The following is a 26,738-nucleotide window of genomic DNA, read 5'->3' as shown; positions in this document are numbered from 1 at the left end:
GGAGTGTGAGGGGAGGAAGAATGTAGAGGAGATAGCATAGATAACAAACTAGTAAAGTGCATGCCAGCTAACAAGGACATACTAATTGCTTCCCACCTGCTGCCGAACTTCTGTAGTCCAGCATCCCCTGGAGCAGCATCCCCTACTGCTGCCGAATGACAGCCGCAGCTGAGCTTGTCCTAAGGAGCCGCAGACATGCAGAAAGCTGCCTCTGTCTCTACCGGGGCTAGCTGCCGGGGGACAGTGGTAGCTGCTGGGGGATGGGGGTAGCTGCCGGGGGACAGTGGTAGCTCCTGGGGGATGGGAGTAGCTGCCGGGGAACAGTGGTAGCTCCTGAGGGACAGGGGCAGCTGCTGGTGGACAGTGGTAGCTGCCGGGGGACAGTGGTAGCTCCTGGGGGATGGGAGTAGCTGCCGGGGGACAGTGGTAGCTCCTGGGGTATGGGAGTAGCTGCCGGGGGACAGTGGTAGCTCCTGGGGGATGGGGGTAGCTGCCGGGGGTAGCTGTCGGGGGATGGGTTAAATGTCAAGTACTAGTGGAAGCTGCCGGAGGAGGACATTACCCCGGTGATATGCGGTGCAGGCTCTCCGGGACCGGGCTGCTACAGAGATGGTGCAGGCACAGCGGCTGTAGGGACTGGCGGCAGCTGGCATCTGGACCACGCTGGAGGCTGCAGAGAGGTACCTGGAATAGTAGGCGGACACTGCTGGTCAGTGTCCGCCTACATATCGGTTAGTTGGGAGACAGTTCCCCCACACATCAGGACGATCAGCTGGGAAAAATCAAACAGGTTTGATTTTTCCCAGCTAGTTGGAACGACCGTTTTGGGCCGTTCATCAGCGTTTTTGCCCGTGTGGGAGCAAACGGCTGATAATCGTTTGCTCCCACACACTAGAAAGATTATCATTCCAACCAGCCAAAAGTTGGCAGGTTGGAACGATATCTTTCTGATGTGTGGCCAGCATAACGAACACATTTTAACAGATCAATATGTGGAGCTAATTACTTCACTTGTGATTCTGTGAGGAGATCTGGAAAACATTAACTGTTGGTACTGTAGCTCTCGAGGACTGGAGTTTGCTACCCAAGCTTTAGACCATAGCTGCCTACCCCCCTGCATTCTGCAGAAGACTCCCTGAAATAGCAGCAATCTCCCTCTCTCCCTCATTAATCTAGCAATCTCCCTGATTTCACCTAGCCAACATTACACTGGTACATTTTTGGGGGAAAAGGACGAGAGATAGATACATTTACATTGCATCATCAGCTCCATTTCCCAGCACTTTAGCAAGTATAGTATCTCTTACTAACTGCTTTGGGGCTCATCTACATTTTGTATATAAGTCATTTTAAGAGATTCCTCTCAGATGTAGCAGTACACACCCACACTTCTAGGTGCCACGTTCACAATCTGTTTTCACTATCTCTCCATATACTATGTATCTAGACATGCCCTTCAATGCGGGGCTTTGAAAATTCTATTTCCAACTATAATCTCCCTGAAACTAGTTTTCAAAAGTAGGCAAGTATGCTTTAGACCAGTGGTAGCCAACCCTAGCCCTCGAGAGCTACCAACAGTTCACATTTTCCAGACAACCTAGCTGCTGCACAGCTGCACTCATTAATCACTGACACATTTTAAAAGATACACAGATGGAGCTAATTAGCTCACTTGTGATTCTGTGAGGAGACCTGCAAAACATGCACTGTTGGTAGCTCTCGACGACTAGGGTTGGCTACCCCAGCTTTAGACTGTCTAGAAGAAAATGACCTTGAATAGTCTTATTCAACTAGACTTTTTTTTTTTTGCTGTTTCTGACCGAACGGAACTAACAACCAACACTGAATACATACCTAAATCTTTAAGTTTGGTGTAATATTTAGTGCACTGTTTCATTGCTTATTTGTATGCTAATTCACAGACCAAGAACTATATAGAAGCCTTGCAATGGTACAACTATTCTCTGAGCTTTTATGCTTCAGGTCAGACTGAGAATAACCTTGCAAAACTACAGAGGAACCGGGCTTCCTGTTTTCTGCACCTCAATGAGCTATCTAAGGTCAGCAAATCATTATTGCACCCGTTAGATGCGCTTTTTTTGCTTATCTTTAATTCCTGTAATTGTGTTTCCAATCTGTTTGTAATTTTCACAAACCCTAAAGATCTATATATTACAGTTTTATAATAGGTAATACAACAATGATAATTTAGATTAACATCAGATAATCCTACAAGTAGGGATGTGCAGCGGCCTTGGTTTTGGATCTGTATCTCCTTCCGGTTTTATATTTGTATTTGATTTTGTCAAAACTGCCCTTGTTGGTGTCGGTTTTGGATCTGTTTTTATTCTTTAAAGAAAATCACAACATTTTGGGCTGTTTTGTTCCTATGTATTATTAACCTCAATAACATTAATTTCCACTAATTTCAAGTCGATTTTGACCACCTCACAGCACACAACAATATTGTTTTAATCCATACATGGTTGCAGTTTAATAAACTATGAAGCAATGCTCCAAACAGTGCATAATGCAAAGAAAGCCAGTCCAATAAGAAATTGTTCTTCCCACCCACCCTTCTGTTGTGTATATTAAATCGGACATGCACAGTTTAACAAACCAATCACTTCAGTGACAGGGATTGCCACATTTGTGTCTGAATTGATTGGTTTGTTTGATTGGGGCCCCACAAAACAAGCTGCCAAAGGGCAGAAGACATTGCTGGCAATTATCATTGCATGCACAAACTGGCTTTACACAGAGCCGGCCCTAGCCTAAATGACGCCCTAGGCAAGATTTTGGCTGGTGCCCCCTAGCACCGCCACTAGTTCCGCCTCTGACCCTGCTCCCCTTTCCCAGCACCATCAACCCTCATCATAGCAGTCATCATTTTGGTGCTCCTACCCGCAATATTTTAAATAGAAACATTCGGTGTGCAGCGCAAACAGGGGTGTGTTCTTGCTGGGAAGGGGGGCATGGCCACACAATAGTACCCCAAATTCACATTATGGCGCACAGTAGTGCAACTTTATTCACATTATATCATGCGATGGTGTCCCTTATTCACGTTACACCACACAGTAGTACCACTTTACCTCCTCACATTATTCACATTATACCCTTAGAAAAAAAATCCTGAGAAAATATTGTATTTTAAGCACCTTCATGGCCACACTGCAACCCAGCACAAAGCAGTGTGTGCTGGACAGCTGAGAAGAGCTGCAGCTGCTGCTGTCACTTAAGGGGAGGGGGCCTGGGGCCCCCACTGGGTTCTTCCATCAGACTTTGGCCTGGGTAATTTGTACTCCCTACCCCTTTCTCTCGGCACCCCTGATAATACCACACAGTAATGCCCTTACACATGACACACATTATTAATGTCCTTATAAACATAATGCCCCTTACACATTATTCCAACCTTTATTAATGCCCTTCATACACATAATGACACATATAATGCCCCTTACACATATGTTGCACATTATTAATGTGCCGAACACTATTGCACAACCAACCCACCCACAGACAACATTCGCACAGCCGCTAACACTGTGACCTCTGCCACTACAAATGTTTCCTCATACATCTTGCCTCAAAAGGCCATGCAACTCGGCCAGTTCTGCTAACATTGGGTGTCTTTTTTGCTGAAAATTCATCTTATTTGCATTGTTATGTGACCAGGACACACAAGGAGCTTCCGATGATTAAAATGATATGCAGCATGCCTATACTCTATGTGCAACTGTGGCTGTACCTGCATACGGAATGCTATGTTACAGTTATTTCCATGAATACACTATTTCATATGCAGATACAGCCTCACTCACACACAGAATATAGGCATGCTGCATATCCTTTTAATCAGCAGAAGCTGCTGGTGCCTCTAGACATTCCAAACGCCCTAGGCATTTGCCTAGTTTGCCTATGCCTAGGGCCGGCTCTGGCTTTACAAAGGCAAGATGTCGCCATCATCCTTTGATTCCGCACCCCATCAGTGTATACATTCTCTTCACACATTATTAATTTGTCCCTGCTGGAATCCATCATTGCAGACACCTCTGTATTTTTGGATGTAATTGCTGGCAAATTGTTCATAGTGGTATTTCTAATTAATTTTGATAAAAATCATCTTTCCTAAATTTTGGGGAAGTAACCTCCTTTGACGATGGCTGATGAGGTTCCTGGCTGCACTGAAAATTCTCACTGAAGGGTGGGCAAATTAAGTAAAGTAAAGCCAGTTTGTGAAAGGGCCTCCCAGATTTATTTTTTCCAAGTAGGTAAAGAACTGCCTGACATGCCTATTTAGAAGCTATCACTAAAATATTTATTCACCATTCTTTGAATAAATGGTAACCATTGGAGATGGAGCTACTGTGGATATGTCACTAATTGTAGGCAGTTCTTTTAGACCCAACCAGATGTCATAAGGTTTTGCTGAATGGCCTGCATCTCCACCAGTGGGTCCCTTAGAAAAATTTAGTTTTCTCCTGGCAGCCGCAGTTGCCAGAGAAACTGAAGGAGGAGATTTGTTTACCAACAGTTCTTTGCATATCTCCAGATTTCTATCCATTGGAAAAAGATACACTGTATGACTTACAGCTTAAGCTGGCAGTTTCACATGTTACAACTTCAAAGGGTTTAAGAACTTTGCACAACACTGAAATCATTCTCCACTGCGCTGGACTAAGGTGTATTCCCCCTTTTTTCCCTGTACCATGGGTCATTGTGTAGCCCTGCATGGCATTTTGCTTCTACTCCACCTAGTTACTACCTCTTGCTTTCAGTTACATTTTTCTGGCCACAGATAACATGTCCTGCATGCCACTATCACATTTGAAATGTTTTTTGAACCACTGCGTTAATTGTGTGAACAAAACTGGGGATGCGTCCAAGCAGAGTAATGCTGGCCACACATCAGACCAACATTCCTCCAACCATCCAACTAGTTGCTTGGATGGAATAAAAGTATGGTACTGGATGGGAGCAAATGTAATATTTACTTCAGAAATTTGCTCCCAGAATCTGGAAAAGGACAAAAGCTGTCGCTCAGACATGGTACTGAACCTGTTGGATTTAATCAATTTGACTGAATGTTTTTGTCAATTTTCCTGGTTTTGTGAGCAAATTGCTCATTGTCCTTTGCTCCCATCCAGTACCAGATTTTTTTTTTTTTTTGAGAACAATGGATTTTGATTTGAATTTTTTCTTTTACAGGAAAAAAAAAAAGAAAAAAACAGTTATACACTTTAGCAAGTAGTTCCATTACACATAATTATAGCATCAAATAAAATTCATGTAGGAACATCTGAAGAAGAAAAAAGAAAAATACAGATGATCAACATAAAATAAAATACAGTTACTATTAAAAATAAAATACAATTAGCAGAGTCCAGGGATTGGGGAGGAATTGAAGGAGTACCAGGGGGACCATATCTTGTGAAAGGTAGCGACGGAGTCATTTTGTAAACAAGTGATGTATTCCATTGAGGCTACAAAATTGATTCGAGAAAGGAGAGCTGTCTTAGACGGTGTCTCAGCACTCTTCCAGTGTCTGGCGATCAGGGTTTTCGCGGCATTAAGCTTGTCTTGGAATTTACCGACATTTGGGGGCGGGGCGTTCAGTAATGCAACTTTGGGTGATGCTGAGAGGGGCATGCCGAGTAAACTAGATATTAGTGACCATACTCACGTCCAGAAGGTCTTAATTATTGGGCAGTCCCACCAAATGTGAGAAAACATGCCCACTTGGCCACAGTTCCTCCAGCATAGGTCAGATGCTGAGGGAAACATGGCATGCAACCGAGTTGGGACCAGGTACCAGCGTGTATAAACCTTATAGCATGTCTCTTTGATAGCTACGCTAATGGAAGCCTTGGTGGTCCTAGATCAGATAATAGGCCAGTCCTCTTCAGCTATGGAGTTTGAAAGGTCCTTTTCCCATGCTAGTTCGTGTGGTTCTCGGTTTGTAGGCACAGAGGCCAGAACATTGTTGTACAAGAAAGAAATATTGCCCCGTCTGCCCACTGAGTGTGAACAAAGGCGTTCCAATGGTGTCAGTGAGCGTAGTCTGCTAGATGGGTATTGGGATGTTACAAAACTTAGGCTCTGCATACACTGGAAGTGTGTCATAGCGGGGGCTGAACTTGAAGACCGTAATTGGGCAAAGGTGGAAGTGGGCGACTCATCTTTAACATGTTTAAATCTAGTGATGTGCAGATCACGCCAGGGTGTGACCAGCATTTTGTCACAACCCGTAGGAAAAAGGGGGTGGTTCCATATAGGGGACATAGGTGAGGGGTGTGGGGCTAGTTTCATTTGAGATCGTAGTTTGTCCCACAATGTCAGCTTGAATCAAATGGTTGGGGCCCCATAGGCCGAGGCTGGTCTCAGTGACTTCGGGAGCCAGACTATCTCATCAACCCGGCCTTCTTGGAGCAGAGCGTTTTCAAGGTCGACACATTTTCTACATCCGGGTTCTGAGTGCCATAGTATTATCTGGTTTATTTGAGCCGCGTGATAATACAATCGGAGGTTTGGTAGGCCAAGACCACCGTTCGATGCGGTCCTGGCTAATGTGGTTTTGCGAATATGGGGTTTACCGTTTGCCCAAATAAAGTGGTTGCATATTGTTTGTAAGGAATTCAAGGCCGAGTATGGGACAGACAATGGCAAGGTCTGGAAGAGGTAGAGTAGTCTTGGGAGGATGTTAATTTTAACCACATTAATCCTTCCGATCCATGATATATAAAGTGGTTGCCAGCGTGCAATGTCTGTGGTCAGAGTGCGGATTATGGGGGCATAGTTAGCTTGGTATAGAAGGGAGTAGGATTTAGTAATAAATATGCCTAAGTATTTGATCGCCTGGGGCTGCCACAAAAGGAGGATTTCAGTGTAGAGAGAAGTTGGGGGGGGGGATACATATGGCTCAGACTTCGTACTATTGTTTTTATATCCTGATAGGGAACCATAAGCGATGAGTTCTGACTGCAGGCTAGGTAGGGAGGTCAGGGGATTAGGGTGAGGAGAATATCATCAGCAAAAAGTGACAGTTTTATATTGATGTCCCCCGACCTCAACGCCCAGTATATCAGGGTTAGTTCTAATTCTAGCCGCCAGTGGCTCTATACATAAGGCGAAGAGGAGGGGGGGCAGGGGGCAGCCCTGTCTCGTCCCATTACCAAGAGCAAATCTTGGGGATTGGAGACTGTTGGTCATGACGGTAGACGTAGGGCATAAATATAGGGATTTGATTGCCTGTAAGAAATTTCTGGTAATGCCTGCAGAGTTTAAAGTAGTGAACATAAAAGGCCATAAGATGCGGTCAAATGCCTTTTCGGCATCTAGGGCTAGAACAATTGAAGGGGTCTTATGTGTATTGGAATGGTGGATCAGGTTAATGGTGCGTCTAGTGTTGTTGGAGGCCTGTCGGTGAGGAATAAAACCTATTTGGTCCGGGTGTATTAGTGAAGGCAGTAGCCCATTCAGTCGGGTGGCTAGAATCTTTGCAAATAATTTGAGGTCAGTATTAATCAGGGAGATGGGGCGATAACTTGCGCAAAGAGCGGGATCTTTACCTGGTTTGGCAATTATTTTGGATGTAGCAGAGTCAGGATGAAATGGGGCACCATGTAGGATTGCATTGAATAGCCTGATAAGCTGGGGGGAAAGTTGCCGTGCAAATGTTTTATGCCAGGCATGTCCAACGTTGGCCCTCCAGATGTTGTGAAACTACACATCCCAGCATGCTTTGCAATAGTTTTAGCATTTTCTAATAGCAAAACTGTTTCACAACATCTGGAGGGCCAACGTTGGACATGCCTGTTTTATACCATTGTGAAGCCATCAGGGCCAGGAGCCTTCGACGATTTCTGTGATTTGAGGCCAGTACCAGATTTTTATTCCATCCAAGCAACTAGTTGGATGGTTGGAAGAAAGTTGGTCTGATGTGTGGCCAGCATAAGCCATTTTGCTATAATCTCCATGAGTTGTTCTAAGAGGTTGTCAGCAAAATGCCTTTTAGTGAAACCAGCGATACCTGCCTGCCTCTAAATGAGCTTAAATTTGTGAGATGATGCTGCTTCTGCTGTTGGTGCTGCTGAAGGCAATACACCTCCCCCATAGGCTGTCACAGCCATGTTGTCTTTAGTTTGCCCTGTACCACTTCTCCACATATCTGTGGTTAGGTGGACAGTGGGTTCACTAATTAGGTTTTTCTTACTGTCTATTTACAATGTAGAAATTGCTTTTCTAGTGAAGTGGAATCTAGATGGTATTTGGTAGCAGGGACACAGCATTCAAACTAATTGTTTAAAACCCAGTGCATTATGATACTGAAAGCATATCTACTTTCAAACAAGAGTGAGGATACTGACAATGAGGGAGTTGGTTTTGGAGATTGCAGGTGCTTGGCTCTAACAGAGAGTTGACATTGGACTTTTTATCCAAAGTTTCCCATGCATGACAATGGGCCCTTTCATCCCATGGGCAACAATGGTTTCCACTGGTGCCTGACTTATACAAACAACGGTACTCTTTACTTAGAAGGGCGCCCACGATTTTGATCGTGGGCATCGTTAGTAAAAAATCTTGGGCATCTCGGGCATTGAATGCACTAAAAAATCGGGTGCGATCAACCGACGAGATGCCCGAGATTTCCCATAGGGAACAATGTTAAATGTCTCAATTGACCCAATTTTCCTGTTCAATGCCTCAATTGACCCGATTTTTCCATAGGAAACAATGTTAAATGGGCCACAGAGGCCAAATAGGCACCCTGAAGTGTATAATGGCCACCCGAATTGTTAACGCCACCCCACGATCAACGTCAACCCGATGCGTGGCGAGCGGCGGCGATACGCGTCCTACGACCTTTTCATACCCCCACTATCCACGTCGGCGTGGAGTTGAGAATAGAAAGTGTGGCGAGCGCAGCGAGCCACCTAGCCTGAAGCGTGGCGAGCGCAGCGAGCCCCACGAGGGTACGCGGACAGCTGTGAAGCCCGCGAGGGGACGCGGATACGTGTGAAGGTATCCGCGTCCCCTCGCGGGGCTCGCTGCGCTCGCCACGCTTCGGGCTCGGTGGCTCGCTGCGCTCGCCACACTTTCTATTCTCAACTCCACGCCGACGTGGATAGTGGGGGTATGAAAAGGTCGTAGGACGCGTACCGCCGCCCCTCGCGGGCTCGCTGCGCTCGCCACGCTTCGGGTTGACGTTGATCGTGGGGTGGCGTTAACAATTCGGGTGGCCATTATTCACTTCAGGGTGCCTATTTGGCCTCTGTGGCCCATTTAACATTGTTTCCTATGGAAAAATTGGGTCAATTGAGGCATTGAACAGGAAAATCGGGTCAATTGAGACATTTAACATTGTTCCCTATGGGAAATCTCGGGCATCTCGTCTGTCGCATCGCACCTGATTTTTTAGTGCATTCAATGCCCGAGATGGCCGAGATGGGCGCCCTTCTAAGTAAAGAGTACCCAAACAACTTCCTCATCACTTACATCCTTATCGCCATCATCCTTATTTAGCGCCAGCTACACAAATATTCTCCTCCTCTTGGTGCACTTCCGCAAAAGCATCTTCAATTTCTACTGAAGCAACTTGTGACTTTGCTGCCACATTTTCAGAGAGCGAACATTTTGTGTACAGTATTGGAAAGATCCAACTCATACAACTCACACATGGCACCTATGGACACACTTGGACTCTTCTCAGGGATTTGTGATGTTCCTGAGCAGTTGTCTTAAAAAGTTATTTTTTTTACACCTCTATAGAAAGAGCTTACTTGATCATGAGAGGCAGGACTATCAGTTATAAATAAAGGCCAATGCCTTATCCTTTCCTTGACACAGTTGTGAATGGCATTTTGGCAATTTTAGGTTTCTCTATAGCTAAATGTACTTTTGATTTTTTACCTTTCCCACCAAATTATATTGCTTTTTGATTTGTACATGCCCTGACTTAAGCCCTCTATGCCCTTGGCAATGGCCTTAGTAGATAACAATGACAGACTTGTATCATCATGACTGGTGGCAGCAGCTGCAGCACTGGTTTGTGCTTCCAGTTCTCCTCACATTTTTGTCCTCCATACCACAGCACAAACTACAAGTTGTACAAAAAAATTAACAAGTACAGTGTTACACAATACATATACAGTATGAAAATGAGACAGGCAGTGTCACAGTAAAAAAAAAAAGTAAAATACACTATAATAGCACAAAATATATAAATAAATATATATGTACTGTATATTCGTTTAACTTGCAGCCCAGTTTAAACTGCATGGATCACAGTGGTTGTAGATACACGTTTCAACTTTTAGAATTAAAACCACCAGCAGTCACAGTACCATTAACAAACAGAGAGGTATGGCCAGCAGTCACAATAATGTATACACAGTGGGATATGCCCAGCAGTCACAGTAACGTGTACACAGTGGGGTATGGTCTGTAGTCATTGTACGGTATGCACAGTGGGGTTATGACCAGTAGTCTTAGTACAATATGAACAGTGGGGTTATGGCCAGCAGACACAGGTATGCACACTGGTGTCCAACGTTTAAAAAAAAATAACATGAAATGACAGACATTGCTATGAAATATATGATTTTGCTCCTCTTTATTGCATACAAGTTGTATTGCTCATACATCGTGTCCTGTACAAAGAGAATACATTGTTATTGTACATTTATGTCATGCTTCAGTAAAGAAAATACTTATTTAAAAAAAATATAATAATATAAATCAGAGCATGCAATGGAGCGTACAGACTGCAGCTTGCTTTCCATATAATGGTGCAGAGCCACGGGTGCTGCGCCTTGTATGCGATGCAAGTCACCCGAGAATCAGATGCCAGGAAGATGGTGTTCAGCCTTATTCAGGGAACTGAGTCTTGCGGGAACACCCAAGCCACAGCTTGGCCAGACCCGTATCCCTGATGTTCGTAGTGGTTCAGATTCCTAGAATCGCTCATCCTTACATACAAGCCTTCACCTGATTTCCCCAGCTCCTTCCTACAGTAATTTGAGTTTTCTTTTGTTTTAGCTTATAACACTGTAATAGCATATAAGCATACATAGTAATCGAGATTCCAGTCACTTGTCTCTTTCTTTCATTAAATAGTATTATTTTAACATTTCACTGAAAATAAGGGTATTGTGTAACCAGGGCTTAAAGTGGTTATGCAGAGGTGGGGGAACTCATTTCTCTATGCCACCTAATTACACCCCCTCCCCTCCCCACATTAGGCAGAGACAGGTCCAGTGGTAGGTTTTTTTAGCATCCCCCTGCTACAATGCTTTTCTGTAAGAATTACTGTGCAGAGCCAATGTGTAGGTTAAAATGTTCCACCTCACCATTAGAGGTGGTGGAACTCAGTTCCACCCAGTTCCCCCTCACTTTAACCCCTGTGTGTAACCTATGCCCTATGTCCACTATGCCCATACCTCTAATCATCTGAACAAATTAACTTGGGACAGCTGAAGCCAAACAAGGGGCCTTCATGAAATGGGGGTGTGCCCTCAAGTGAGAAGGCATGGCCACACAGCACATTCCTCTGCTAGTCCTGCTATTTGGACAGTGAAATAAGGGTATGCATGCGGGATAGGATTTTTTTTATATATTTAAACTAAAAAGTAATACGCTAGCAATTGTCATTTTATGACAAGAGAACCTACAGTAATGTATGCTTCAAAATGTTTTACTCTGGCAGAAAGTGTGGTAAATGTGGGTGCTGGGTGAGGGCCCGACATCAGTATCCCGACTGTTTAAATGCCTGGCAGTCGGGATCCAACTGACAGGGCATATTCTCCTTTGTCAGAGGCTAATTGAACAAACAAACAAAAATGTCTTCCCATATTAATGGTACAGTAGTAATGAATATTGTCATACTACACTTTAAGGGTATATAATAAGTTATACCGATAACAAAACAGCATACCTGGTATGCTTACAATTGATAAACAGATATCAGAATGCTTCTTACAGCAGTACTGTATTGTTTATAGGCCAAGGAGGCAGTAAGAGAAGCTGAGAGGTGTGATCCAGACAGCATCTTCACTCATTTCATCTTATATAAGATTGCAATTAAAGAAAATAATGTCCAGGAGGGTAAGTGGCTTCATACTGCATGAAATATATGTGAATTGTTAGTGAAATAACATATGTAGGGCAGGGCTGTAACTAGGTGTGTGCCAATGGTGCTTTGCAAACAGTGAGTTTGCACTGTGGGCACAGCCACTGGAACACACCTAGCAGGGAGACACTGGACAGGAGAAGTGCTTTTCTAGCTCTGTATTCTGCTGCCCTCTTGGTGCCTGAAGATGTGAGTTGGGAAAAGAGGTCCCAGTCAATGGCAGAGCAAAACGGGTAGGCAGGCTTGTGGAAAGGGGTGAGGATAGAGATGTAGGAGACAAAGGATTGGGCGAGGGCTTTATAAATGGGTGGGAGGAGTTTGAATTGAACTTTGTAGGGAAGGGGAGCCAGTTTAGAGTCTGGCATAGAAGGTAGGCAGATACAGAACAATTAATGGTTACCTGTGCTGTGTTTTATTTTTTCAGTTATTGACTCTGTATTGGTCCCATTTATGCCGTATGTACGGCGTTGTGAACCACTTGTGGTTCCTTTATAAATAAAATGTAATTAAAAAAAAAAAAGTAAAAAGGAGGAGTCTTATTTCTATATCCAGGGCCACTAGGCACACAACTCTGGAATGTGTATGGAATGGAATGAGTCACCCAAAGCATCCAAGCAGCTTTCTACTTACTATGCACACAGCCACATCCCCTCATATGATATCATATTTCGAGGGTTGGCTAAGTACAGTGTGATAGTGTGACCTGCACGGTCTGCTCTTTGATGCTGATAATAGTTGCTTCTAGGCATACATAAACTACAGAAATGTAATGAAAGAACACTTTCTGTGCAGAACGCAGCTGATTGAGCAAGCAATAACAGCTGCCTAATAAACCATGCTTAACTTTTACCTTACTGGTGAGTAATGCTGCACAGCAGTGGTGTAAGTTCATCTTCTTTGCCCGAAGGCAAGTTAGAATTTGGTGGCCCCCCTAATCCCTTGACAAAAAGGATAGGACAGGGATGACAAGGCCATGACATAATAGAGGGGACATGAGACAAGTGTGTCAGGGACAGGACAGAGGTGACAGTGCCAATACAGAGCTGACCGGTACAGTACAGTGGCGAAGAACAGAAATGACATGGCCAAGATAGAGGACCAAAATAGAGGTGACAGGGAGAAGATACAGGTGACAGAGATACACCAGGACATGGATGACCGTATAAATTAACAGATACTATAACCCCTACATCAAGTCCCACTCACCACTAGCTATATGCAATGCAGCCTGCAGCTGCTCAGATTCTGCGCCCACAGAAGTTGGGTCCCAATGCTGCCTGCACAAGGAGTAGGGAGTCAGAAAGACGATAGCAGCAGGCTGGGTTGTGCCATAGGGGGGTATTTTGGTTCACTCTTTCTGACAAATTCCTTCTTAGAAGGACAAAACCATGTGCACTGCAAGGGGGGGGGGGGGGGGGGGCAGATGTAACATGTGCATAGAGAATTAGATTTGGGTGAGTTATTTTGTTTCTGTGCAGGAAAAATACTGACTGCTTTATTTTTGCACTGCATTATGGATATCACTTTTAAGTAAAACCCCACCCAAATCTAACTCTCTCTGCACAAGTAATATCTGCCCCACCTGCAGTGCACATGGTTTTGTCCTTCTAAGAAGGAATTTGTCAGAAAGAGTAAACCAAAATAACCCTTATAATGTCATTAAGCCTCCGGGGGTCACACACCACTAAAGATAGATTCCCGCACCAGTTCAAAAAATTGTTTAGATCAGACCCTCCTCCACCTATCTTACTTAATAATAGGAAAAATATCCTTTACTATATTTACTCTGGGACAAGGGTGTAACTACCATAGGTGCAAGGGGTGCAGCTGCTATGGGGCCCAGAGCTCAAGGGAGCCCATCTTTGCTGTCTACGTAATGTTTTACATACATTTATCACCATCAGTTGCTAAATAGGGGGCCCTTACAAACATTTGCTATGGGGCCTACGAATATCTAGGTACGCCTCTGCTCTGGGAGGTGAAAAGAATATTGGTACTTGCTTCCTAGCACGGCGCCCACGATAATACATTGTATGCCATCTCATCGCATCGCATCACATGCGGGTATATGGCATGCAATGCGATAAAAAATTGTATAAGCCCCTATACGATTTTAAATTGTATAAACACCCTAATGGGTGATTATAATGTGAAATACACCCCCACTCCACCCCCAATATCAACGTCAACCCGAAGCGTGACGAGCGAAGCGAGCCCGCGAGGGGCGGCGGTACGCGTCCTCCGACCTTTTCATACCCCCACTATCCACGTCGGGATGGAGTTGATTTTATATAGTGTGGTGAGCCCGAAGCGTGGCGAGCGGACGCGGATTACTTCACATGTATTCCGTACTCAGCAAAACAGCACTAGGTGGGCAGGAATGTGTGTGGTTGTGATGCTGGTTGCAGGTGTCACCATGAAAGGCTAATAGTTGCCAGTGCTGTCTGCCTTTTATAGCAGGAAAAGGTATGGAACAGCCAATGGACAATGGAGGAGGCGCCCCTTCACAGCTATAGCCCGGCGGCAACTGACAACTGACGTTGTCTGAGGCAGTTACACCCCTGCTACAAATTGGTTTAAACCATTCGTTGCAAAAATTAGATAAAATTATAATTTTATGCAGTTTAAGTTCTGAGGAAGTGAGGAACTTTGTGTGTTTTTCTACCTATGCAATTAGTGATATCAAGTAGCTTTGAGAGGAACATTCACCTCACTGTAATTTTTATATTCCAGCTGCAAATGCTGTCTCAGCCGTGGGGAAGATGGCCTCTCAGGCAGATTCCAGGGGATTAGTGGAGGAGAACTGTTCAGCAACTGACCTGCTCAGCCTGGCAGCACAAATAGCTATGGAGGTAAGCCAACATACCAGGGTAGCTAACCGATATATGTACACAGTAACGGCAGCCACCACAACAGAAAGGGGCAGGGGATGTACAGTGCATGCTGTGCAGTGTACATATATATATATATATACTTAGAAAGGCAAAAAGTACCTAACACCATGCCCTAGTGACCCAAAGCAGCACCTCTGAAGGTCCCCTGTTAGCTGGAACCCAGAACAGACAGAAATACAAAAGAGATCAGGGTGCGCTATGGTAAATCATACAACTTCCCTTTTTAAAAGTACAAATATTTAATTAAAAAAGCCACCAATTTGGCTTAAATAGAATCATGCAGAGTTACACAGTCATTTTACAGAGTTTCTTTACACAGTATGTTTACAATCTTATATAGAAGATAGGCCCAACGCATTTCGTCAACCACGTGACTTCATCAGGGGCGTTTGATGTGTCGATTGAAACTGGTGCGAAAGCACTGAAAATGATAAACATACTAATAATAATTTGTACTGGATTTTGAGAAAATGAGGGGATCCCCCCCCCCCCCCCCCCAATCGTTTGTACTACAGTTAAATGGGACTGGGACATCCTTATGGGAAAGCAGTGCCTGCGACTAATTTAGAATGTCAAATAGGCTGAGCGCAGTGTGTAACCCCTTTCTTCTAAAATTAAATATAGACTATGACACCTGGAAAAAAAGGGTGTCACAGTCTTTAATTTTTTTAAGCTTATTTTCATTTTATTTATTATTTTAATTATTCATTGTCACACATAGTTCTACTATCTCTTTATAATCTTGCTTACCATTATCTAGTTTTTCAGCTCTCAAATACAATTCTACTCCATTACACCAGCTTAATTCAGCAGCTTGCTCTTTTTTCTTTAACGAAACCATAGGGCAATGTTTAACCTTTCTATTCAGGCTATAATGATGCTGTAATATATACACCAGTACTGGCACATGTAAGCTCACCAGTCTCTGCACAGCTTCTGGTCAGTGTGGGGGTAGAGGAGGCTAATTGCTACCAGCAGGTTGCGTGAGGGGTTTGGTCATGGCCTGCGTGAGCACATGACCCTGCCCCTTTGCCAGCACACAGTATATATAGAAAGTAGCTCAGCCAGTTATTTGCTACCTCCTCACCTGCATCACTTGCAGCCCCAGCACCGACCCCTCCTCCTCCCAGGCACCACACTGCTCACTCCACACAGCCTCACTACTTTCTGCCAGACTGATTCACCTTCTCAGGAACCCAGATCCACATCTCCCTGATGCCTCTATTTTAAATGGTCTGTCTACTGGTTCCTGCATCTGTTTCCTAGCTACTGCTGCTACTTGTTGCGGAGTCCTGGGATGGCAAGTAACCTGGGGTTGCAGCATAATCTATGGAGGAGGAAGCCTAGAGAATGCAGTATTTGGCACGAGTAGTATAGTGTGACCTGTATATAGGGGACACTATTATGGAGGGGTATGGGAATTCAGTGTGTATATAGGGGCAGTATATGGAACACTATGGGGGTGCTGTGTGCATACAGGGGCAACAGTATATAGGGGGGGGGGGGACTGTACATGGGGTTGAGTTTGTGCGACTGTCCCCCAAATGGACCTCGGTCAGGCACCTTCCAGCGGCCATTGGCGGCACCACAGAGATAAGGAGCAATGTTAGCTGTATATATATAAATGCGATGATGTGATAGTTCTTTCCTTGATGTGTGCAGCTCTCCTTTCACATGGATTGGCCCAATCCACACAGAATACGTGACATAGGAATAATGGAGAAGAAAGCGCACCATAAGCAAATATATAATATTTACTTTACTGAACGGTATATGCTTACATACATCAAAGTTTTAAAATATCAGCTTGTCAATCTGAGCTCCGGGAAGGACACAGCAATCCTAGTAGGGCAGATGAAATAGACAGCGTCCTCTCAACTAGGCCAGGCGTTGCTACTTGGAGAAAGATTTGAGACACACGCACTGAAAGCACGGACACTTTATCTGCACTTGCACTTTCTTGGAACCTTAGCTCTCTGCGGTCGCGCCGGGTATCACTGCTCAGCACCTGCATTCTTTGCCTTGGGGTATAAGTCCACAGCGGCACCAATATTGGGTGAGGTCCCTTCATATTTAATGTGCCACAATTTTTTCAAAATTGAGTGTGCCAAAAGCTTTCTTAAAGTGTGGAAATGTCTTATGTGATGTAAAGTATCCTGAATTTTTTATTTCTTAGACATGTCTTCTGTAAATAAACTGACTATGAACATCGTCTATCACCTCAGCGCCTATTTTTCATATTATTCCATTTGTTCTAAACCTATATATACCCCATGAGCTTATGGACACATCTAATTACTTAGAAAACAACATATATATATATATATATATATATATATATATATATATATATATATATATATATATATATATATATATATATATATGTGTGTATGTATGTATGTATGTATGTATAAACTAAAATATACAATTCATATGAAATTACATAAAAACATAAGAATGCACAATTTTGGCAGTTTATAAACACTTCCAAGATACTGGATAACACTCCTTTGGTATATTGTTAGCCGATGTTAGTAAAGTTCTTAGGCTACTCACTAGTAGGAGTTAGTCGGTTGAGGTGTAGGGCCCAACGCGTTTTGTCAAGAAGACTTCCTCAGGGGCAAGAACAAACCGATGTACTTATCATTGAATAGGGTGTAAATCATACAAACAATCCGGAATCTCATATAGATCAGAGGTTTTCAACCGCTGGTGAAAGAATCTTCTAGGAAGAGAATCTGTTCAAATGAGCTTAGAATCTATGGCCTTATACCTAGCCAACTACCGTATATAAGTGATGTGTATCGCTCACTCCTGTTTTGGGATCCAAGCGATACACATCACTTATATACGGTAGTTGGCTGGGTATAAGGCCATAGATTCTAAGCTCATTTGAGCAGATTCTCTTCCTATAAGATTCTTTCATCAACAGTCAAACAACAGATAAACCAGTAGTGGCACACTTTTTGAAGTTTAAACATCAAATCTCTTCATTAAGTTGTATGATGATTGACTGAGTACCCCCGCTGTTGATGGCAGGTAACAGGGGGTTGATCCTACTTTCATTAAGGAGGCGTTAATGAAAATAATTCTTTGTCTGGTTTCCTCTAAAGATTAATAGTGAAAGAGATGGTCTGAGCAACCATAGTAACAGTGCTCTTTTTGTATATAAGAATTCTTTTTTTTACTACCATGATAGTTGTTTTTTTTTTTACTTTTTTTCTTGATTATTATATGTACTATGACTTGTGTGTCCTTTCAACATATAGTCACTAGGTGGTGGTAAGTGACGGGTGGGCCTGTATGGCCCTATGAACTTTAGGTCACTATAGCTTATTTAGGATCAGGATGAGATAAGGAGGTGGCTTTACTTTATATGTATATAACTTATTGCAGCATTTAATAACTAGTACAGTTTTTTTTGTAGCCGGAATAAACATAGAGGAACAGCGGGCGCCGCAGTGGAACGCACGCTTCCCGGTTGTGTGTTCCACCGGGCAGGAAGTGACGCATCATGAGGATGAGGCACTTCCGCTTGGTGACCCGCACGCCGGGTAGATAGCTGGAATAATGGTGGCCACATAGCGTGGCAGGTGACCTAAATACGGGCTGCCTGTAAGAAATGGGTATTATGTGAGTTGGAAGGTGAGGATTACACATACATATATATATATATATATGTACATTGGAGATGGATAAACCGCACACACAAACTGTGTCAGGGACTGAGTGCCCGGCTCAGGTATGTGGAGTAATGTAGTAAAACAAAACTGATAGCCAGCAACTTCAGATTTTCAAAAGGTATCAAAACATTTTTACTGTATATCATTTTAAAGTGCAGAGTGACAAAAAACATTAAGAGGAGTCCAGCATAGGCATATATATACTTCAGACAAAGACAGATAGAGTAAAGCCGGTCCTCCTCCACCAAGCGGTCATCGCATGACAGCTGTTTCGGTGCTAAACAGCACCTTAGTCATGTGCAAGAGATCAGTGCAGATATTTAAACCAGAAGGGAAGATCGCTGATTGGGCAAAAAGCGCGGGCTGGAAGTGAGAACGGCAAAAGACCGGAAGCCGGAAGTGCCGCACTTCCGCCCGTAGCTGCAGATACGTATTTCCGGCAAGCGTCTCATTTGCGTCAGCTGACGTGGGGCTCCGGAAATGCTACCATAGCAACCTACTATGCAAAAAAACAACAACAGCCGTGTCCACTGGTATGTGTATTACAAGTGTTAATTCACTATGTGGGCAAAGAAGAACGGCATATGAAAAAGTATAATTACAAAGGATCGGCCAAGACAGCGCTTTCCCCCTGGATAAGTGACACAAAAGGGATAAGACATACTAAAGGAGCAAAGAAAAAAGAAAGGGACAGGCATAGGAAAATTGGAAAATGGTAGACACACAAAAAATATATATTAATATACATGAGATAAGGAAATGCATATTATCTAACCACCATCAGGTTCAATTATAAAAAACAATGAAATGAAAATTCTTCATTTAAGCCATGCGGAGCAAGGGATCGCAGTCTATGTATCCACATGCATTCTTTTTGCAATAGTAACTTGTCCCTATCTCCTCCACGTCTCAAGGGAGGGACATGGTCAATAGGCATGAACTTAAAGTCTTGCGAACGGCGGGATATTACAGTCAATGGTGGTCATAGCTTTTTTAAGAGATGACCTATGTTGGCTGATAGGCTCCTTTAGTAGACGTATGGTCTTCCCTACATAGACCATTTTACAGGGACAAGTAATCGCATAGATGACATAGCGTGTTTCACATGTCATATGATGTAGCAACTTGTAGGACTTTCCATTTTATATATATATATATATATATATATATATATATACACTAAAAGAAGAGAGGAGAGCGCTCAAAAGTGCAATATCAAAAAACTTTTATTTTTAGGAACAAAGAATTTCTTCAAGAAATGGCAGGTATATAATGACGTACCACAATGAGCGGTATGCCACCGCAGGATTTTCGCGTAGAACGTGTTTACCCAACACAAATGTAGGAGAGGTTACACTTGGGCTTTTCAGCGTCTTAACACGGCTGGTGGACAGACTGCAACGCCAGGCCACGCCCCAACGCGTTTCGTAGTCACGTACTTCGTTAGAGGGCTGGCCTGGCGTTGGTCAGAATCCTCTTTTAAAGGCCGCGGCTGTCTTTAGCAGCTGAAATCCATCAGCTAATTACAAGCTATGATGCAGTGATTTCTGACAGCAGCGGTCTCCAAAGGGTTACCCCTTTCTTAAAGTGCAAAATGCTACATAAAATATATATGTTACATACAATATAAACAATATAAACAATTCATTATAAAATACATTGACGTTAAAAAACACTTTTAAAAAATACAAGATTTGTTACCAATATAAGATATAAAATATTTTCCATTTACACAGAAACATCGATAGACATCACGATGCATTTCATCTCCGTGCAAAATGTTCAATATTTAAAAGGCGTTATTTGCATTTAAAGAAAAATAAAAGAAACATTATCACAAGACAATCACAATTACATGTCCGATATTATTAGCATCATTAAAGGATAGTAAGACGTGTTCATGTGAAAGAGATTAACTCTGCAATCATTATCCGGAGAACGCGGTGGTAATACGTTTCTCTCGTTGCAGTGGTAGTTATTTCAAGCGATTTCTGTATGCTACACACTTGGCAATCAGACGATATGTCTTTACTTTTTGAACCATCAGTCCGAATGATATTCGCACAAATATAAGAAAAAAAGGAGAAAAAGAGATGAGGAATAAAAAATTGATGAAGAATAAAAAATTCTTTAAAAATAACACAGACATTCATTAACTGTATAAATTCATAACGAGACAGATTGATTGACGATCAAAAACATGAATAAGAATAGGCATATTATCGGCCTTCCATCATTATTCCAAGTAATTATAGATCAGCAGGGCACAATACAAGGCATATTTATCTAATAGCCGGTAGCACCATGATTTCATAAAGGCATAGTTCTTTAGCAAAAATGAGACCAATACATAGCAAGAAAATGTTTGTATTTATGTGGAAAGGCCCATATAAAAAGACCCATATAATAAAGTGTGTAATGGACCGCAAAGTCCCACTCCAAACAATAGTTACAGAGTCAATTTAGATGTAGTTTAAGGAAAGTGAGGATACATAGGAAATAGAGAAAAAATCTCTGTCATGACTGAATATACGGAAAAAGATACAAGGGGAGAATTTAAGAAAAAAAGAAAAAAGTTGAGGGGAAGCATGATTTATGTTAGGAAGGGTGTAACTTCCATTCCTTCATTTAATCCGTCTGGATAAAGAGTCTTCATTGTATAAATCCAATAAGATTCGCGTCGGAGTAATTTAGCATCTCTGTCTCCCCCTCTTATATCTAGGCTAACTTGTTCTAGTCCCAGAAAACACATATTCTTTGGATCACTACCTTGGCATTCTTTAACCCCTTCCCGCCGCAGCCAGTTTTTGCCTTCCTGACAGAGCCCTTTTTTTCAAATCTGACATGTATCACTTAAGTGGGGATAACTTTTTTTTGCTTTTACTTATCCCAGTGATTTTGAGATTGTTTTCTCGTGACACATTGTACTTTAAGTTAGTGGTAAATTTTCGTCGATACAGTCTGTGTTTTTTTTTGTGAAAAATACCAAAATGTCGTAAAAAAATGGAAAATTTAGCAATTTTCAAAATGTTAAATTTTCTGCTTGTGAGACAAATAATCATACCACTCAAAATAGTTAATAACTAACATAGACCATATGTCTACTTTATGTTTCCATCATTATTTCAACTTCCTTTTAAATTTTTTGGACACTAGGAGGCTTAAAATATGAATAGCAAATTCTCAAATTTTCAAGAAAATTTCAAACACTGATTTTTTTAGGGACCAGTTCAGTTCTGATGTGACTTTGAGGGACTTGTATGTGAGACACCCCCATAAATGATGCCATTTCAAAAACTGCACCCCTCACAGTATTCAAAACAGCATTTTGGAAGTTTGTTAACCCTTTAGGTGTTTCGCAGGAATTAAAACAAAGTGTAGGTGAAATTTCAAAATTTCATTTTTTTTGCAGATTTGCAATTTTAATACATTTTTCTAAGGAACACAGTCGATTTTACTAGAGAAATGTGACTAAAATTTGATTCCCCCAATTCTTTTGTTTTCATAAATATCCTATATGTGGCCCTAGTGTGCACGTTGACCAAACCACAGGCTTCATAATAGAAGGAGCACCTACTTGATTTTGGAGCCTCCTTTTTATGAGATTATTTTTTAGGCACCATGTAGGTTTCTAGGCACCATAAGATGCTAAAAGTTAGGAACCCCCCCACAAGTGACCCCATTTTGCAAACTACACCCCTCAGGGAATTCATCTAGGGGTATAGTGTACATTTCAAACCCCCAGGGGTTTCACCAATTTTGATACAACTGGGCTGTGCAAATGAAAAATTAAATTTTTTACACAAAAATGCAGTTCTGGCTCAAAATTTTTCATTTTCACAAGGAATGAAGGAGACAAAGCACCCCAAAATCTGTGCCCCAATTTCTCCCGAGTACGGCAATGCCTCACATGTGACCAAAAAATACCAGTTGGGTGCATGGCAGGACTCAGAAGGGAAGGAGTGATTTTTGTATTTTGCAGCTCAGATTCTGGTGGAATTTTGGTGGGTGCTATGTCGCATTAGCAAGACCCCCAAAGCACCAATACAGTGGAAGCCCCCCACAAGTGACCCCATTTTGCAAACTACACCCCTCAGGGAATTCATCTAGGGGTATAGTGTACATTTCAAACCCCCAGGGGTTTCACCAATTTTGGTACAACTGGGCTGTGCAAATGAAAAATTACATTTTTTTTACACAAAAATGCAGTTCTGGCTCAAAATTTTTCATTTTCACAAGGAATGAAGGAGACAAAGCACCCCAAAATCTGTGCCCCAATTTCTCCCGAGTACGGCAATGCCTCACATGTGACCAAAAAATACCATTTGGGTGCATGGCAGGACTCAGAAGGGAAGGAGTGATTTTTGTATTTTGCAGCTCAGATTCTGGTGGAATTTTGGTGGGTGCTATGTCGCATAAGCAAGACCCCCAAAGCACCAATACAGTGGAAGCCCCCCACAAGTGACCCCATTTTGCAAACTACACCCCTCAGGGAATTCATCTAGGGGTATAGTGTACATTTCAAACCCCCAGGGGTTTCACCAATTTTGATACAACTGGGCTGTGCAAATGAAAAATTAAATTTTTTTACACAAAAATGCAGTTCTGGCTCAAAATTTTTCATTTTCACAAGGAATGAAGGAGACAAAGCACGCCAAAATCTGTGCCCCAATTTCTCCCGAGTACGGCAATGCCTCACATGTGACCAAAAAATACCATTTGGGTGCATGGCAGGACTCAGAAGGTAAGGAGTGATTTTTGCATTTTGCAGCTCAGATTCTGGTGGAATTTTGGTGGGTGCTATGTCGCATTAGCAAGACCCCCAAAGCACCAATACAGTGGAAGCCCCCCACAAGTGACCCCATTTTGCAAACTACACCCCTCAGGGAATTCATCTAGGGGTATAGTGTACATTTCAAACCCCCAGGGGTTTCACCAATTTTGATACAACTGGGCTGTGCAAATGAAAAATTACATTTTTTTACACAAAAATGCAGTTCTGGCTCAAAATTTTTCATTTTCACAAGGAATGAAGGAGAAAAAGCACCCCAAAATCTGTGCCCCAATTTCTCCCGAGTACGGCAATGCCTCACATGTGACAAAAAATACCATTTGGGTGCATGGCAGGACTCAGAAGGGAAGGAGTGATTTTTGGATTTTGCGGCTCAGATTCTGGTGGAATGAATGGTGGGTGCTATGTGGCATTAGCAAGACCCCCGAAGCACGGTGAAATGATGAACCTAATAATCCATAGATGTGTGGTATATTTTAAAACACTCCTTTATACATAGGCCGGGTTTGTCGGGGCAAGTGTCACACTGGAAAATAGTTTGCTTTCTTATTCCCTTTTTATAGCAAACTTTGCACCTTTTTTGTGTCCTGCCCTTTTTTCCAGTGGAGGGGATTTCGTCAGGAAAATGCTGCCCTGGTACAATACGGGGGCCAGTACTAGAAGTACTGGGGCCCTCTGCCTGCTGGTTCCCAAATATTAGGCCCTTTATGACTTCCTCTTGAAAGTGCATAAATGTCCCCCTCTGGCTGGTAGAACGGAATAGCACGTAAGCGTTATACAGTGCCATCTGGATGATATACACGGCCAGCTTCTTGTACCAGATTTTTGTTTTCCGCAGGGCACTGTACGGCTTCAGTACCTGATCTGAAAGATCCACTCCGCCCATGTACTTATTGTAATCCAGGATACAATTAGGTTTTGAGGTGTGGGTACTGGTACCTCGTACAGGGACGGAGGTGGTACTGTCTCCGTGAATTGTTGTCAGTATAAGGACATCCCTCTTGTCCTTATATTTGACCAACAACATATTTTCGGTGCATATTCCCCTGCTTTCACCCCTTCTCATTACTTGGGCAATGTGCGTTTTTGGGAGGCCTCTTTGGTTCTTGCGCACAGTACCGCAAGCTGCTGTACCTCTTGAACCAAGGGCCTTAAACAGGGGGATGCTAGTGTAAAAGTTATCCACATAGAGGTGATAACCTTTATCCAGGAAGGGGTGCACTAAATCCCAGACAATTTTTCCACTAACACCTACGAGGGAGGGGGGGCATTCTGGCGGTTCAATTCTTGAATCCTTCCCTTCATATATCCTAAACCTGTGAGTGTACCCTGAGGTGCTTTCACACAGCTTATACATTTTTATGCCATACCTTGCCCTCTTATTGGGAAGGTACTGGCGGAATTTAACCCTTCCTTTAAAATGTATAAGGGACTCGTCTATGCAAATGAATTTATCTGGGATGTACATTTCTTCAAATTTGGCACTGAAATGATCAATGACCGGCCTGACTTTGAATAGCCGGTCAAAGGTGGGATCATCTCTGGGTGGGCACTGTGCATTATCGTTGTAATGCAAAAATTTAAGGATTAACTCAAAACGAGTCCGGGTCATGGCCATACGGTAAAGTGGGGTGCTGTACAGAACATCTGTACTCCAATATTGCCTAATTTCTGGCTTTTTTACTATGCCCATATGAAACACCAGACCCCAAAACGTCATCATCTCTACTGCATCTACAGGGGTCCACCTAGCAAATGATGACGTGGGGTTTTGAGCAATAAACTGCTGGGCATATAAATTAGTTTGGTCCACCATTAAATTTATAAAATCATCAGAGAAAAATAATTTGAAAAAGTCAATTTCTCTGAGACCTGTGGAATCAAATTGGATTCCTGGCATGGCCAAAAACTCAGGAACCTGGGGCTCAAAATTGTCTGGTGGTGGGGTCCATACGAGATCAATTATTGGGGGGGGGGTCTCAGCTGCTCTACGGGGGCGTCTTTGAGGGGGTCCCTCATCACTAGAGGAGGAAGAGGAGCTTAAGATGAATCCTTCAAATTCCCCGCTTGCCTCACTGGCTGTGTCAGAGTCAGAGGCAAGCATGGCATATGCCTCCTCCGCTGAATACATTCTTCTGGATGACTGGGATGACATTTGGGATGACATTTGGGATGCCATTTTTATTTTTGTGTTTCTGGTAGTGAAATGTTTCAACACGTGTATAGTGTAGGGGGGGGTACAAACTTTATTTCAACCCGGGGGGGTATGTAGTGTGTAGTGTGTAGTGTGTAGTGTGTATGTAGTGCAGAAAAAAAAAAAAAAAAAAAAAGGTCCTGCGCCAAAAATTGAGCACAGATGTTGGTCAGTAACGTCCGTCACTGAACAGCGCTCAAAGGCAACAGGAATTTGATCAAAATAAAAAAAAAAAGATCAACCCTGTGCCGAAAAAGCTGATCAGTGATGTACGTCACTGATCAGCGCACAGTGGCCACAGGACACCCACAAAATCACAGTGTGTGTAAAAAAAAAAAAGGTGATCACTGATGCGACACTGATTACCAGTGAGGGGCAGCAGGTGCACAACCTTTGGTGCAACTGACAGTGCAACTGGCAGCAACTGACAGGTATATTTAAAAAAAAAAACCTGCACCCCCAAAAAGTTGCTGATCAGCACAGATATACTGATCAGCACAAAAAGGGGGGTAGCAGACACAAAATATAGCACTCTCTATCACTCTCTGTCACTATCTCTCTCTATCTCTCTATCTCTCACTATCTATCACTCTATGACACTGCAGCAGCAGCACTGACAGTTATATATATAAAAAAAAAACCTGCACCCCCAAAAAGGGGGGGTAGCAGACACAAAATATAGCACTCTCTATCACTCTCTGTCACTATCTCTCTCTATCTCTCACTATCTATCACTCTATGACACTGCAGCAGCAGCACTGACAGTTATATATATATATAAAAAAAAAAACCTGCACCCCCAAAAAGGGGGGGGGGTAGCAGACACAAAATATAGCACTCTCTATCACTCTCTTTCTCTATCTCTCTATCTCTCACTATCACTATCTATCACTCTGACACTGCAGCAGCAGCACTGACAGTTATATATATATAAAAAAAAACTGCACCCCCAAAAAGGGGGGGTAGCAGACACAAAATATAGCACTCTCTGTCACTATCTCTCTATCTCTCTCTATCTTTCTCTATCTCTAACTCTATC

At 42.8% G+C, this 26,738-nt stretch overlaps 1 protein-coding gene across 3 annotated transcripts in view; it reads left to right on the top strand.

Annotated features, from left to right (window-relative positions):
- TEX11 (testis expressed 11) overlaps positions 1-26,738 on the top strand; it is a 188,311-nt gene that overhangs the window by 79,658 nt on the left and 81,915 nt on the right. For 2 of the 3 annotated variants that reach the window (XM_083159166.1, XM_083159167.1), the window contains exons 16-18: positions 1,923-2,060; positions 12,006-12,108; positions 14,867-14,985. In XM_083159166.1, coding sequence (XP_083015292.1) covers positions 1,923-2,060; positions 12,006-12,108; positions 14,867-14,985 — 360 coding nt within the window. The remainder of the gene's footprint in view (positions 1-1,922; positions 2,061-12,005; positions 12,109-14,866; positions 14,986-26,738) is intronic. The other variant, XM_083159168.1, reaches the window with a different exon arrangement.

Source organism: Crinia signifera, chromosome 9 (genome assembly GCF_055691185.1).
Source record: "Crinia signifera chromosome 9, ASM5569118v1, whole genome shotgun sequence".
Taxonomy (NCBI): domain Eukaryota; kingdom Metazoa; phylum Chordata; class Amphibia; order Anura; family Myobatrachidae; genus Crinia; species Crinia signifera.
Note: the sequence above shows the minus strand (reverse complement) of the source record. Positions and strands in the feature narration are given on the sequence as shown.